The sequence below is a fragment of the Cryptomeria japonica genome, chromosome 3 (assembly GCF_030272615.1).
Source record: "Cryptomeria japonica chromosome 3, Sugi_1.0, whole genome shotgun sequence".
In the NCBI taxonomy this organism is placed as follows: Eukaryota; Viridiplantae; Streptophyta; class Pinopsida; order Cupressales; family Cupressaceae; genus Cryptomeria; species Cryptomeria japonica.
Window position 1 is genome coordinate 662,683,652 of NC_081407.1, and position 16,933 is coordinate 662,700,584.

At 37.4% G+C, this 16,933-nt stretch overlaps 1 protein-coding gene across 1 annotated transcript in view; it reads left to right on the forward strand.

Annotated features, from left to right (window-relative positions):
* LOC131068409 (probable ethanolamine kinase) overlaps positions 1–16,933 on the forward strand; it is a 55,270-nt gene that overhangs the window by 27,601 nt on the left and 10,736 nt on the right. The window contains exon 7 of the mRNA XM_058003596.2: positions 13,541–13,625. Coding sequence (XP_057859579.1) covers positions 13,541–13,625 — 85 coding nt within the window. The remainder of the gene's footprint in view (positions 1–13,540; positions 13,626–16,933) is intronic.

Genomic DNA, 16,933 nt, shown 5'->3' on the forward strand with positions numbered 1-16,933 from the left:
TAAATAAATAATGTCAAGTGGCATTCTATAGTGGTATTAAGAAGCCTTATGTTGTGACCATTTAAATAAAACCTCTTAAACTTAAATTTGACAACCATTTTCTTAGTCAAATAATTAATATATATTTTTTACAATTTTTTTGAAGTAAATTAAAATACTCATAAATAAATACATTTATCTATACATTGCTTCTATATATATGAGGAGGTTTTCAGGCACCTTTGGAAGTTATGTAAGTCAGTATGGGAACTTTTCTCTCCCCTGAAAATTGAGAAATCTTTGAATTCGCCAATGGCATCATGCATAACATTTTGTAATTTCTGTTTTGATTAATGAAGGGAGCATATGAGTTCCGGAGAATATCAAGGTTGGTGGTGGTTGAAGGGGGGTTGTTGCACCGTTTGAAAGGAGCTGACAATGAAATTCACTTGCAAATAATTATCGTTGTATTTGCCCAACTAGCCATTCACGCTTGGAAGGATTTAAATTTGCCCAAGTGGTGTTGACTAAGTTTGCCCAAGTGGTGTTGACTAAGTTGTGGCGATCAAGAATAGCATTAGGGTTTCACTTTGATCCTCAAATCTGCTTTAGTCTTGCTTGTTGTCTTTTCTAGAGGTAGGAAAGATCCCTGATCTGGTTGTTTGATTGTAGGTTAGGTAATATCTTCAGATCTGGTACACATGTGCTTTTCCAGGTTACTTTACAACAATGATTCACTCGGGAAAACTCCAATGTCCTCTTGACAACACACCAATTTAACCAATACTAAAATAGAGGTTGGGGTTTTCATCCTACCTCTAAACTGCAAGTTAAGAGGGCTTTCATACTCCTAGGTGCTATTTGCCAACAAGGAACTTCATCCTTGATGCAGATATGAGATCACAAAATGTGAATTGACAAAATCCAAAAACGTTAACAAAGATGTGCTTCAAAGCTCTAGTTTATACCTACTCTTTTAGGTCCCATAGAACTCAAATTTGGGTAGCATGTTTGAAATTTCAAAATTAAATATATATTTTATATTACATATTTATTTTTTGATTGGTGAATGCGGAATTTTCAGCTTGGCGCACACCAAGTGAGGCCACAAACAAGGGACCTCATCCCCAACATGAACGCACAACATTAATGCAAATGGTCCATACCCACGAACACAATCACCCAACAAGGGCACAAAGACTGAAAGCACACCAACCCAACCAGGGTATGGAGCACAGAGACACACATGAACGTTTGTAGTACCAACACTTGGCATGAACACCAACATCAATGCAAAGGTTCAAACCCGCTAACACATTGGATTAACGAGGGCCCATAAATCACAATCACAATAGCCCAGTGGGGGTTTGAACCTTGGTGGCAACAACGACAATGCCACACCTTAACCATCACACTATGGAAAGAACCCAATTCATATTTAAAATTTAATATTTATTAATTGGTAAATTTGATATATATAGTGTTGAGAAATCTCAACACTATATACATTAATTAATGGGAATAGAGGGGTACATTATAGTTTTGATTAAGAAACTTGTGATAATAAAATTTGGAGAGTTTTGGTTAGAAAACTTGTGATAGTAAAATTTTGTTCACAAGATATTGTCGGTGTTTGAGGATGGAGGTACCACCAATCGTGAGCAATCTTCTTATACTTGTTAGGAATAGCAGAAACATGTTGACCTTTGGAGTGTACAAAATCAACAAATTTGTTTGTAATTACATTCTACAAACCATGATTTGGGAAGAGTCTAGCAAATACTACCTTGTACCTGTAGACACATAAAATTGTCCTACTAAGTCTTCTATTAATTAAATAAATCTTTATTTATTTAATTAATTCATTAATCCTCTTCTAGCCTTTTTCCTCATTTAAATAAATACTTTTTTTAATTTAAATTATCCTTTTCCTAAATTAAATAAATACTTTTATTTATTTAATTGATCCCACTTCCTCTATTAATAAAATAAATCTTTATTTATTTAATTAATTCATTAGCCTTTTCTACCCATGACACATGTCATTTATCTCTTAATTCCTACACTACCTACCCTCTCATTATTTTATTATTTCTTCTACCTACCCTTTAATCTTAGCCAACCATTTATCTTTACACCTCTTAATCTTATCCCTCCATTTCTTACAGTGTCTTCTATATAAGAGGACACTCTCCTTCATTATCAACCCTAAGCATTCTATTCAGCTAATGAGCATTCTAATCAATCTTACGCAACCAAGCTATCAACCACTTTTCCGTTCTTTGTTGGGCTCTTGTGCACACATAAAATCTGAGAACAAACATATCAAGCAAGATCAATGGAAATAGGAAGAATGGAGATTCAAACCCTAGTGGACATGTGATGGTATAATCTTTTTTATTTTGTTGATTTGCATTGTCTTAGGTAATCTTCATATGTTATGGTGGATCTATGTTGTTGTTAGGCTAGGGTTTTGTGGTTGAATCTATTTTAGTCTTTCAATATTATTGTTTCCATTATCACTTTTCACCATATACAGTACCCTTTGCTGATTTTACATGCTTGTATGGTGCAACCCTTGACAAATAAGGGATCTTGGTGATGTAATATTTTGAAGTCAATGTAAATGCAAGAAATCTACAAGGGTAGTTATTTTGTTCCATCACTAAACAAGAATTGTTTGTACTTGTTTGTAGTAAGTTTCTTCATGATCTTGCTTTTTCTCATTTATGATGGTCGTCATCTTCTCAATCATTGAGTTGATGCCATCATTTATATCTCCCAATTATGGCATATCACTGCTAGTAAAATAGATCATGCTCAAGATGGGCTTAGTGAAGCTAAGACGTTATTTCATATGATCCTAAGTGTCATATAGGATTACCTACTTAACATTCATTGTCCTCTCAATGTTGAATTGCTTTCATATGCATTGAAGCTGGTTGACGACTATGGCAGAAAGTGTTTCTTGCACCTTCCCAAGTCACTTTAAGATGATTGTGTTGGATGCAAATTGGATCTTAGCAACAAAAAAAAAGTTTAAAGAAAAAATTAATTAAAAAAATAAATTATTAAATGAAACGTTTTTTAATTATTTTACTTACCTTTAGCAGCTTCAATTATGAGATTGATCTAAATATGATTTGCAACATGTGGTGGTTGGTGATGAACATTTGGATCTTTTTGGCCTTGACATATACCTATTTGATCCAATCAATTTGTTGCTCAACTTTTGTAGCATAAGTTTGAGCGAGTGGACAACACAAGGTGTTTGTTCAAAAGTTGTGTGAATAACATACTTCAACCAACAAATTAGCTGCATTACAATTATTTGTGTTTCCGTTATAATTTGGACGATAGTTTTGGCCCCACTTCCTCAATAGCTCATATGAGGATGTCAATAATAAATTGTGCATCCTTCACTTGCCCTTCATAATCCATGGCTTTTGAAAACATATTCTTTAGGGGACTTTGCAATCATTGATAAAGGGCCAATGTTTGACATCCTTATGTCCATTGGAAACGATGAATGTCCTTGTCTTTTTCCATTATTTCCTAATGGGCTGTGGTGAATCTTCTTCAAGTTTGTAGTGTCCCCTTCTTGTGAATGCCCTAGTTTCTACCCTAAATCACAATTTCCAAGTAGAACAAGAAATGAAATAGGCTTGGTGATATCATTCACCTGATTGAGACCTTGCAAACAGGTTAGAAACCATTTGTAATATAATTCATGAAATAGACTTTCTTAATTAGGAACATTAAAAGCAGAGATCTTTCCTACTCTGTTAGAAACATTAATTTAATCATAAGATATCTCTAATCTATTTGGGGAAATTCAACCATAGGGCAGCTAGAATAAGGTGACTTGATAGGGTGCCCTAGAGATCCTCTACCCTAGGCCCACAAGTGGATATACTATCCCACTTGGTCTCATGTGGCCCTTGCCATCCATATGAGGTGTCCTATAACCGTTCCCCTTCATGACATCCTTTTCCACTTCCTGATCCACCATGATAGAGGGTTGGGGTCCATTAAAGCATTTACAATAGGGTGTCCCAGAAATCCTTCCCTTCTAAGCCCAAGGGCAGCATTACCCCTTGGCCTCATGGGACCCCCGGCCACCACCATGAGGTGGCGTACTTAGAAGAGGATCCCAACACAGTTTCCCCTCCTTGTGCCCTTAAACCCCCTATCAAAACAAAACATACAAAGGGTCCTACATTATGGCAGATTCATTATGCTATGTATATTGTATTTCTAAACTGTATGCACATTAATCAACAGTCAGCAGTCATAAACAAGATTCATTATTCTATGTATATCACAAGAAACTCATACCAAAATCACAGTATATGATCAATCTGTTGTATGCCTTAATTTATGATAAATATCAAATCCGATCTCTTAGGTTGAATGAATTACTTTGATTGTATGACTTGAAGTATTGGTGAGTCATGATTAAGTGATGGTTGATTAGGTGATTGAAGAGTGATGATGTAATGAATGCTGATTGTATATATTGGTGAATGATGATTGACTGAATGCTGACTTGATAGTATGAGTTGCTGATTGATTGTTTGCTTGATTTGATAATTGATGATTGCTTGTCTAGATCCATGAGTGATGATCGAGTTAGTGATCCTTGAATGCTTGGATTGATCTCTCCTTTATACTTTATTGGTGGAAGAGTCACCACCTTTCATAGGAATTAATGCACCAGTTTTCATAACAATTTAGTCACCACTTTTCATTGCTGCTTTTGAGAATAAAATAGTATTCCCCAAATTGATATCCCTTCTATCTCTTCCTCAAATGAACCTTCTTCCCTTTATATCTTCCCATGAGAGGGAGAGGTCACATCTCTTCATCATGCCTGCCCTTTGGCAAGAGTGTAATGTCCCCTACTAGGATGCTGCCAATTCCTGTAACTTAATAATAGTTCTGATCTGATCTGATCGATGCTCATGTCACTGGATGCTTTTGACTCCTTTCCTTTATATCTCTCAATGTGAGGGAGAGGTCGCACCTCCTCATTATGGATGCTATTTGGCAAGAGACACACCCTTTCACCATTAGCACCCTTTGAAAGATTGCAACTCTTCATTACTTCTGCCCTTTGAAAGGGACACAACCTTTCATAATCAGATCTGCACTTCTTATTTAAATCAGGTTTGCATATCTGATTCCCAAATTAGCTTCTTCTCAAAACGAGGTTCTCTTCTCCCTTTTATATCCCATGTTTGAGGGAGTCACAACTTTTCCTTCCATGTCTTATTTTTATTCTTTTCTATTTTAATATTATTATTAAATTCTATTCCAAAGTGGGGACATTACAAGAGACACAACCTTTTACAATTTCCACCCCTTTGAAATGGTACAACCTGTTGATGTGTTTTTATGCACTTCATACACATAATAAAATACTAAGGTATCTTATCCTCTCTTGAACAAAATCTCTTCAAATGCTGGACTAAGTGATCACTTGAGGTGACTCCAAGGTTCCAAATGTCAAGTCTTGATGTGTGGATAAGCTCAATGGTTTGATGTGATATTGCTGGAATCACAAGGGGACTTACGTTGTACATGAATTCTTGCTTGAATGTGACTGGAATGTGGAAATTTACTTGATTTGAAAAAAAAAAAGACAAAAGAGATTGAGGGTTTAGAGAATTCTAATCAACTCCTAAGATCAATGATAGCATTGGATCATGCTTAGATGGACACATTCCTTAAACTGAGCTTTGCTTCGCCATGTTGCCAACAAGTACACAAAACCAATGCAATCTTCAAGGGTACATGAAAGTTCATCCAAATACCCAATACATTGGTGCAACTTGAATAAACATATCCACAATTGAATTTAGCACATCTTGATGTTCAGTCTAACTATGCACTGTAATTGAAAATCATCCAACCACAAATAGTATGAACCAAGGAATTATCAATATCCACACATTATTCCATCACCATCAATGAACTTCATCTAACATGAGGATATAACGAGAAACCATGCAATATTTAGAAAAAAACAACACCATCCACCATGAATTCAATGAAAAGGATGTTTATTTACAAGCTTGGCAAAATTTTTTGCCTTCTCCTCCTACTCTACTTCCGCTTCTAATTATTTCAGCTATTAACTATTCTCTGTTGTCTATTAACCTTTACAAATGAGGAGAGTAAACCTTTTATAGAGCTCCCTTAACAAATGAATGGCTTGGATGAAATCCAAATCAATGGCCAAGATTACAAGATAAAACCCTAATTAGGGTTAGTTATAACTAACTTTGCATTACATTTAATGCTTGACCAATGATAAAATTACATTGAATTGGGCACATCCATCGTTGAATTCCGACCAATGAATGATGAGGTTAGGTACATGGAACAAACTTCGAAGCACTGCCATGTGTCACTTGTTCCACCTTTGAATGAGCTAGGTTCATTGAACTTAGACATGTTGATCTTGATTGATGAATGAAGGTAAGTTGTCACTACCTCAGCTTACACCTTGTACATCATCGCAAAGAAGAGTTTGTGATTCGGGCAATATCTCTTGATACTCAACATTTCCAAGCCCATGATGAATGAGATGATGGTGGGAGATATTCCCAAATTGCATCATCTTATTTAATTTGATCACCTTCACCTATCGTTGATCCTAAATCCCTTCACTTGAAGCCTTCGTCTTGGATTACTCTCTTGTTGTACTGGCAACAATTCTTGGATTTCTGGAGGAAATTCAAGATTGTCAAACTTCCTCCTCATTGTGAATGCCTGATCTTCTTTGTATGACTTGATTCTTGCAACCACCTCTTGTATTCTTGAATGCCTTGATGATGGGCAGATCTTTCTTCTTTGAAGGATAAATGTAATCCACCTCCGCCTTGTTGTCTTCTTCATATCCACTTTCAGGTTGGTGTTGAGTCTTCGTGTGGCCTGATTTTGAGATGCATTCTCTCTTTCTGAAGTGCTGTAGAGAGAGCTTTGGTGCAGTCTTTCCCTCGAAGTGTATCCCCGCTTTGATGTTGCTCGCAGCCGGCTCCTTCACTCTCTTCCTTAGTCACCTGCAAAAACAAATAGGATACCATCAAATATACCGATTTCACACATTTTTCAAACTTTCTAATCCGATATGCATTCCTAATGGGGGCGAAATGGTGTTCTAATTTCTGTTCTTATGTCTGATTTCACTCACTTCAGGTCTGATTGGGGCTTTAAGTCTGAGATTTTTAACATTTTGAAGTCTGATCGTGGATTCTACCAAGTGATAGACAAACTCTACCCTCCATCTCAAGGTCATGGATCTTTGCAAGTGAAGGACAAGTTTGTCTTCTACCCTCAAGCCATGGATTTGAGCAACCCAAGGAAAATTGTCACCTAGGTCGGGGTTTTGGGCAAGTGAAGGGAAAATATCACCTAGGCCATGGATTTGAGCCAGTGAGGGAAAAATGTGAGGAAGGCCGTGAATTTTGTCCAGCCAAGGATGAACTTGCTTACCTCTGCAAGTTGTTGATTGCATTAATCACCTTCATTCCTCATTAAATGTAGCCATTTGCTTGATCAAGTATCATGATGTTGCACTTACCATTGCCAAGTCGTGGATTTGAGCAACCCAAGGATGAATCACCTCACTATCGGGGATTTGAGCAAGAGAAGGAAAAATCATCTCACTGCTGTGGATTTGAGGAAGTCAAGGAAAAATCTCATCCAGGCCATGGATTTTAGGAAGTAAAGGAAAAATCTCATCTAGGCTGTGGATTTGAGGAAGTCAAGGAAAAATCTTGATGACTTGCACTTTGAGTTGATCACTTCGTTGCTTTCACCAAGTGTAAAGTGACTTCTTCATAAGGTTGACTTGGTGTTTTCTTTCCTTTCATCAGCACTTAGACCTTGAACCATCTTCATCAAACACTTCACCTCAATCGATCATCACCTCTTGATCATCCCTCACTTCTATGCTCTAACCTAAGGATGTCCTTTTGCTCACTTGGCTGTCCATCACACCTAAGACTCACTCTGAGCTGACTTTGAGGTTGCATTGTGAAGCATAACCCAAGGACTACCTTAACTCTCATCTATCATCTGACTCTCACTTATCACTTGAGCACTTAGAGCTACAGAGACTCCAAACTAGTCTAGAAGGGGACTTGACTTGCTGCTAGACTCCCTGACTTGATTACATCTTGACAACAAAGGCATTGCAACCCCTCACAAGCAAGAGGTTGATAGCTAAAGAAACTACTGCCAAGTGAAGCAAACCAAGCAAAAGAACTAACCTATGAGTAAAAAGTGGGGGTCCCCATTTGCAATGGGGCGATGTGTGATCTTTTTCCCTCTTATAGCTCATGTTTCAGAGTCGCAACTCTTCCTTCCATGCCTTTTGACCATTTATTAACTTAATTGCATTTTAATTATATTATATTATATTTTAATTATTTTATGTTTTAATTTGTTATTATTATTATTTATTATCAAATCCTATTTCAAAATGGGGACATTACAAGGTTCCATCTTTCTTGCTTTTGAGGTATTGTACACCTTCTCAAAATTTTCTCCATCATCTCTTGCAATATAAAATGTGAGTAAACAACATTGAAAGACAACCCATTTGAATAGATGTGTCTTGAAATGTGTTGATTGACAATATCTCAAAATTCATTTTGGAAATGACTTTTCCAATCACCCCTATGCCCTTTTATGTGTAGTTGGCTTTTCTTCATGCATTTACCATGGCTTCAAGAGTGTTAAGACATGGGAAAATAGGGTCTTAGTTGATCAAGATCCTCTCTTTGCCAAATTGTGACTTGATATATGGGCAACTGCATCATCTACTTGCTCATACTTTAAAAAAATATTCCAATACTCTGGATGTTGGCATTGGTGCATCCTTCTTGCTCGGGCAAGCTTTGACAACTTTACTAGGAATACCTTGTAAATGGGCTTTCATCTGATTACATGAGCTTGCATATTTAACAACACACTCATCGCAAATCCAAACATACATCACCACCTAGAACATGCTCAATCATGTCAACAAACTTCTACTTGCTTGTACTTTAAAACAATATTCCAATACTCTGGATGTTGGCATTGGTGCATCCTTCTTGCTCGGACAAGCTTTGACTACTTTACTAGGAATACCTTGTAAATGGGTTTTCATCTGATTACACGAGCTTGCATATTTCACAACTCACTCATTGCAAATCCAAACATACATCATCACCTAGAACATGCTCAATCATGTCAACAAACTTGTGAATTTGGGTCTGTTTTGAAGTTTGGATGGTCCATGGAGTTGAACTAGCTGCCATTGTAATCCGAATGGCAACAAGTTTGGAAACAATGAATTCCAATCAAACAAAGACAAAAAAAAAGATCTTAACTTATTTAAATGTAGACAAATAAAAAGCAAAACAAGAGAGATTGTTCATAGATGGAAAAAACCAAAAACAATTCTATAGTTCCATGGAGTTTTGGAATGGGGACATGGGTTTCAGGGATGGAGGACCAAGGACCTCAGTTTGAGGTTGGTGAGGGGATGACAAGCACATGATATATATATATATTTGATTTGGCATATACAAGATTTGCAGGGCAAAATTGAAATATCTGTCATCTACAAACAATCTGATACTACATACCAGTCCCTATCAACATAGTGAGAATATAAACCACACTACGGACATAATCCTCAAACACCCTATAATAGTACTATAGTTAAAAGGCCTATATGCCTAGAGGCCAAACTGACGACACAACTAATGCTTCACCATTCACAAAAAGATTTAGAGAAGCAAATGAACAAAACTACAACCCTTCCATGCAAACAAAAATCTCCACCCAAACCAGATTACTTTTCTTTTTTAACCCGCTTCACGAGACCATTTACCCAGAAACCTTCCTTTGTGAATTTTGGGCCCATGTTCTTCTTTCTAGCGGTTGCCGCTACCCGTTTTGCAACCTCCGGTTCCTTGATGAAGTCTTTGAGCGATTCCCACTCAATGGCCCCCTCCATGCGCCTCTCCTCTTGGTTCTTCATTTCACCCCAGAGGATGAATGGTCGAATCAGGGAATCTTTGTCAACGGCCTACTCCTCACTCTGGCACACCTCGAAACCTTTGCTCGCGATCGCCATTGCCAAAAATGACTGCATCCCATACATCCATTGCTTCTTGACCCACTCCTGCATCACCCATTGTGCCTTTGCCTTTGTCCCCAACTCCAAACACCATGCGAAGAACATTGATACAATGTCGGCATTAACCCTGTAGCACTGCTCTGCTTGCATGAAATCCTCACCCAATAAAATATCCACAATTTGGAAGAAAATTGGTTCATCCATTTTAAAGATGCTCCATGGTTGTTTCTTCGTGATCTTACCCATAAATGCCAACTGCTGTTTATCAGTGAGCAAAGTAAACCTAGCCTCCATTATGGAATTTTTGCCACGCCCGCCACCAACCTCTTCACCCAAAACTGACCTCACACAGAAAAGGGCGGAGCACGCTCTTTACTGCCTTTAAAGACTGCTGATAAAGACAAGTCCTCAGCAAGTACATGGATCAACAATGATTTCCCTGCATGCCACCTCACCCCTCCGTACTGGCCTTGGTGGCAAAAATTCATTATTGTTTGCAACTCTCACATCCCTCAAATCTTCCCATATATCCCTCACCTCCCTCACTTTGAGATCTCTCTCCATATAGAGTTACTTACACATTATTTGTTACCCTCGACCAAATAGAGCACACAAATCATGTTTGTCTCAGCAATTAAATTGACCACCATGATTTGCCTCTTTTTTTCTCAATTGAAGACAAGGAAATTCTTGACAAAGAATCACTCTTGATGTGTAGTGATAAACCCAAGAGCTTCACAACCTTGTCAAGAAATTTCTATGGAAAGAGTAGATGTGTTGATAAAGCCAATCCACGACATAGGGCTGCAAGATAATGGTGGTTGGCTTGGACAACATGGGTATGGCCATTGTGCAAATGATTGTAATGTAGGACCTCACAATCAACCTCATCTTGTTGGACATCTAGCTTGACAAGTTGCATGACAAAATGCACATAAATTGTTTTTTTTCTTTTTTTTTGCAATTGAATAATTTTTTAAATCTTTGGCTATTTTGAGGATGTTGGGATGTCCATTAGCTATCCCCAATATGGGGGACCTCTCAAAGGTGTCCCCTGTTTCAATATGGCAGTTGGTAAGGGGTAGTGAGGGAACATCTCCTATGTGTTTTTGAGGATGCATTTTGGGGGGGAGGCATCCCCTTGGAACACTAAAAGAACTTATCTCCAATCCAAGAATGTTCTTTCAGGATCTCCTTGGCATCAACTAGGCTCTTGCACGTGAATAGGAATAGCAATCCAACCTCTTTAAAAAGTTAAATGATCAATCTTCAGACTTATATGTGCAATGACAAGGAAGAATGAAAGTGAGGCAAGTGTTTTTGGTTTGTGTGTTTTGTTTCCAAAATGAGGTAAATGTATTTGTTTTAACACAAAAAGAAATTATCTCCAATCCAAGAATGTTCTTTTCAGATCTCCTTGGTAAAACCTAGGCTCTTGCACATGCATAGGAATATGAATCCGACCCTTTAAAAACCTCAATGATCAATCTTCAGACTTATATGTGCAATGACAAGCAAGAATGAAAGCGAGGCAAGTGTTTTTGATTTGTGTGTTTTGTTTCCAAAATGAGGTAAATCTATTTGTTTTTGTGTTTGAACTTGTTTTGAGATCCAATTTAGCGAGGACTAGGTTTTCAGTTGGACTGATCAAATGAGGACCAAAAAAACCTAAAAAAAGGAAGCAAAAACCCTGCAAAATCATTTGGACTCACCCACAGCACTGCAATTTCAGCCCAGGATCACCTGAATAGAATTTGGGCATGTCCATGGATATACTGGGATAATTTAGGACAAAATTCAGTACCCTGGCCGAACCCATAAGGTTTTGTACTAGTGTCCAGTTCAGAAACTATTAGGTTCCAATTCCAGGGCTTCAGGTAAGCAATCTGGTAACATAACTTGGCCATTGAACCTGCTACATCAATTCAATCTACCATATTTGAGACAATTTGGACAATTTAACCCTTCTTATTGGCATGTGAGCTCATGCTGGCTGCTGCCACATGAGAATTGTGACTTAATGCTATTCAAGTATATCATGTTTACTTTTTATACATTGGACAGCCTCTTCAAGGACAGGCTTCACATTTATGTTGGAAAAGTGAAAATGGTGTATTCATGTCATGCCTCCAATCTGACAGTGACCCAGTCACATACCACTAATCAGAAAATCGTCTCATTTATGAGACTTAACGATTTTCTACTAAGGTTGAAGGTTGACAGGTAAGGACGTAAGCGTTCATAATATTAGTCTTTTGACAATCTTCAGGGAACAAAGCAACTGTCATAGACTGCTATATACACAACAATCATTAACCAAGGCATATGCAATTATTATTAAGGAGTGATCTTATTATCAAAGGCGGCGATTTTATTACTGCGGTCTCAACCTTAGTGAAGCAGCGATTTCTATGGTGACTAAGACAGCAACCCCATTAGTTACAGCCACAGGTCATTAGTAAAGAGACACGAATGTTGGGAAATGTTTTTGTTAAGTTAATTGCATCCAACGATTTAGTTAAAGGCAGATACATTATACTAAGGGTTGCCATCCTTGGAAGGAAGATATATATATATACAACACATCATCATCGAAGGGGAATATATATTAATTTACTGGCAGGTCTTATTATCAAAGGCGGCGATTTTATTACTGCGGTCTCAACCTTAGTGAAGCAGCGATTTCTATGGTGACTAAGACAGCAACCCCATTAGTTACAGCCACAGGTCATTAGTAAAGAGACACGAATGTAGCCTAATTCCTAATCATTCTCTATTGCCCCTCATGAGGATAGGTTGGTTTTGTTAGGGAAAGGCAGTTGTAATATCTCCCAAAATAGGTGAGCCCCAAGAGGTGGTATGGACAGGTGTTCCTGAAACACTTAGAGAGTCCAATAGGTGGTATGTATGGTTGTTCCTGAAACCCTTGGGCCTATTTGTGGAAAATGGTTTTCGTAGCGCCCTAACAAGTAATTCCCCATCCTAGTTTAGGGTTGATGATTAGGAAAGAAGTAAGGATTGGGGCTTTGGTATAGTAACTATCAATTGTATAATGAATACTAATTGTTCTCTAGTTTAGTGTTCTGATTTAAGGCATAATGATGTATGTTAATTATACAGGCAGCCTCCTAGTACGGGACATTACAATTCACAACTCATGATGAATTAATTAATTAATTTATTAATGGAATGTCTGGTACAAGATCAACATTGTTATATTTGGTGATATATTTGTTTATTTTTATGGTCTTTGTAACCATTTTAATCTGCATTTTCCCAATGTCTCTATAATGACTAACATAAGTACTGTTTATTGTAAAAAACAGTTTCCTTTTTTATATAAAAATTGTCTTTGCTAGGAATTATTAATTTTAAACTGCGACTGCAGTGACTAATGTTTTAATGACTTTCAATTTCCAGGCTGTCACAGATCGTTTAAATGCTCCTGTGGTGTTTGCACACAATGATTTACTGTCAGGAAATCTGATGCTAAATGAGAAGGAAGGTGAGTTATAATATCAAGCATCGGAATATGCATACAGGATTTTTCAGGAAAATAAGATCTGGAAACAATATCTTGCTTCATAGATAGAAAAGACAGCATTTGAATCCCTACATGTGCAAAATCACTCAAACTTCAAAAGACAAACCACTTACAAACTTCAACATTTATGGAATTCAAGATTCATATGCATGAAGTTTAGGCAGCATGAGTAGTCTTTACTTAGGGATAGATTGCATGTGAAGGTAAATTAATTTCATGCGAGGTGCAGATTTGAACCCTGAAGGAAGTATCACCATTCTTGGTAGGTTGAGAACTATGATCAACACACTTTTATTGAAGCATAGCAGTCTTCTACTTCTCGAAGGCATCTTACTCTCTAAGTCATGCCTTTGTTTGTTTCAAGTATCTATTCGACAAAAAACTGCCAAAACAGTTGACTGCATGTAGTATCGCCTTCACTTTCTAACTAATCATGTAACCTAATGATGACTGCTGTATTTTTAAACTTTAATTTTAAATACGGAGATGGATGGGTTATGTGTTAATTTCTATATTCTACAGCATTTCTAGAACAGGGACAACGGGAACACATTTTGGAGTTGACATTTCAGGATATGTATGTACAGTTGTATTTTAAAAATTTTTTATATCTATAATCTTACTGCTAGACCTATTTTTGGACACTTTGTTAGTTTGTAGCCTAAGGGCCTTTTGTTTTAATGAAAATAATAATTTTTTCTTTCTTTTTTTGCTGCTATAGTTGAATGAATAAACATTGAGCATCAAATCTTGAACTTATCCGGGATATGAATGTTTGAACTTGAATATTGATGTCCTGTACGGCTAAACTTTACGGATTTCTTTTTTAAATTTTATTGTTTCATTACAACAAAAGGCCCTTACGCTACAAACTGACAAAGTATCTGACAACAGCTATAGCAGTAAGATATATATATATATATATATACAACTGTCAACACCAAGACTTCCCACAGTTCTGCCTCACTTGGGATAGCAATATCAAAACTGGCATCTAACTCTGAGTCATAACTGTAAGTGTAATTGCAAATTGACTGTAGTAATCATGAGTTGTAAATGGGTTAGTTATAGTGGGGATGTAGGGTTTGATAAGTTGTGGAGGTGGTGGCAAGAGGATGGATTTGTAGGCCCTCATGTCCCTTTTTATTGAAATTGGAATGTTTTAAACTAAAAAGATAAGGATGTTTGGAAGTCCATGGGATGCAGGGCCTCCTAACGAGGTATTTTTGGGATGCATACTTGAAAAGCTCAGGGTCAAGGCATGGCATAGGGGGACAAAGATGCCTACCCCACATCCTTGTGTAACCTTGGAGAACTAGTTTTGGTTTAGGACTCTTACAGTTGATCAGAGATCTCTCATTTGAGAAATATTTTAATTGTTTATGTGTAAAATGAGATGAATCATTCCCAAAATAATAGATTGTTACTACATATATGCCCATTGCCAAAACATATTCTAATGCAGCTTTGGAAATCATTTGTAGGCCAGCTGATTATTTTCCCTCTCCTTTCAAAGTTTGGTGCATTGATCTGTTTAGGTGGCTAATTATTCTACTCATAATGGTTAAATAAGAATAATGAATTTTCTCCGTTCACCCTATGGAACACCCATCTACTACACATTAGTGAAGTCTTATTTGTATTTATTGTGCTACTATCATACTATTCATTAGGTAATCTATAAGACCTGCAGAGAGCAAGTGAGGTGTGGTGGTTGCAAATGAACATTTGAATTTCTCTAGCTTTTGCCCTCCACCTCTTGCTTCACCCAATCGATTTTTCCCTGTCTTTCAATACATGAACACATGGGGTCCAAAAGATGTGCTTGTAAGCAGCCTCCACCATCAAACCTGCTGATTTGCACACGGGTGTTGAATGTTAATGATAGAACCAAAAAGGTAAGACACAAAAATCTGAAACTTAGAAAATCTCACAAGAACAAGATACACATAATTTTATCCTGGGAAAACCCTCCACCCGAGGGTGAAAAACCCAGCCACACCAAAAATCAAACTTTATTATTGGCACAAATCTGATACAATGCTTTCACTTTGACAATCAACAATATAAGCCAAAAAACCTTCTGAAAAATGATGACTTCTACCATATATACGACATATAACCTTTCTATATTATGAAAGGATCACACATTAATTGAACACACAAAGATAATACAGAAAGACTGATGAAGATGCAACAATTCTAAAGAAGATATCGTTCCCCCCCCCAAAAAAAAAACTGCTTTACGAATAATCACCAACACATATAAATTGTCCTTCTTAAGAATTTCACCGTTCACATCGACAACCTGCAAAACGCTCCTCTTAAAGAAGAACAAGTTCACGAAATAGATAACTCGAGATGGAGAAAGGCGGAAAGCTAAGATGCCATAAACTCGGCGATAGTTACAAAGTAAACCGTAACTCCTCCCGCATTGACATGAGCCACACAGACGAAGACACAAATGAACACCGACAAAAGACACAAGGATGTAGACACGAAAGAATCTCTTCCCAGAAGGAATACAAAGAGAATTGGAGAAGAACTGTCGGAGACACGAAGCATCCAAAGGTGTGCAATCAAGAAGTGTGGAGACAGATTTGATACACGAACAACTACATAGAAGAAACCGGTAGATCACAAGGAAGTCGAACAACTGAAGACAATAGCACAACCATCGTAAGTAAATGAAATCTCCCGTGGCTACAAACATTAACACTCCTTCTTAGCAAAGGAGATATCATTTACATATATTCAAGTCATGGAGTATCTCAACATGACAAACGCAATGGCTACACCCATGTGTAAAAAGAAAAAATTTATCACGGATTCTCTCAACGTGATAGCATCATGAATTCACTCAACATGATGTTCACCATGGCTACTCCCATGAGTGAAATAAACACAAGCTCTCATCACAGAGTCACTCAACGTGATGTTGTCATGGAGTCTCAACATGACATCCAACATGGCTACTCCCAGAGGGTGGAACAAGGGCTTTCACCTCAAACTTCTCTTGCAGAGAAGAATGCATTAACAAGGGTTTGCACCTCAAGAGAAGAATGCATTACAAGGGCTTTCACCTCAAATTTCTCCATCACAGAGAAAATGCATTAACTAAACCTTCATGATGGCGTGGCTCCCTTTGAACCTGATATCAACCTTCTAACCTTCTCGTCCAAGGTTGCCTCTAATGAAATGATAGGCTCCTTCTGACGCTGGATGTTAGGCTCTCTTTGAAGTTGAAATGTCAGGCTTGTAAATAATGT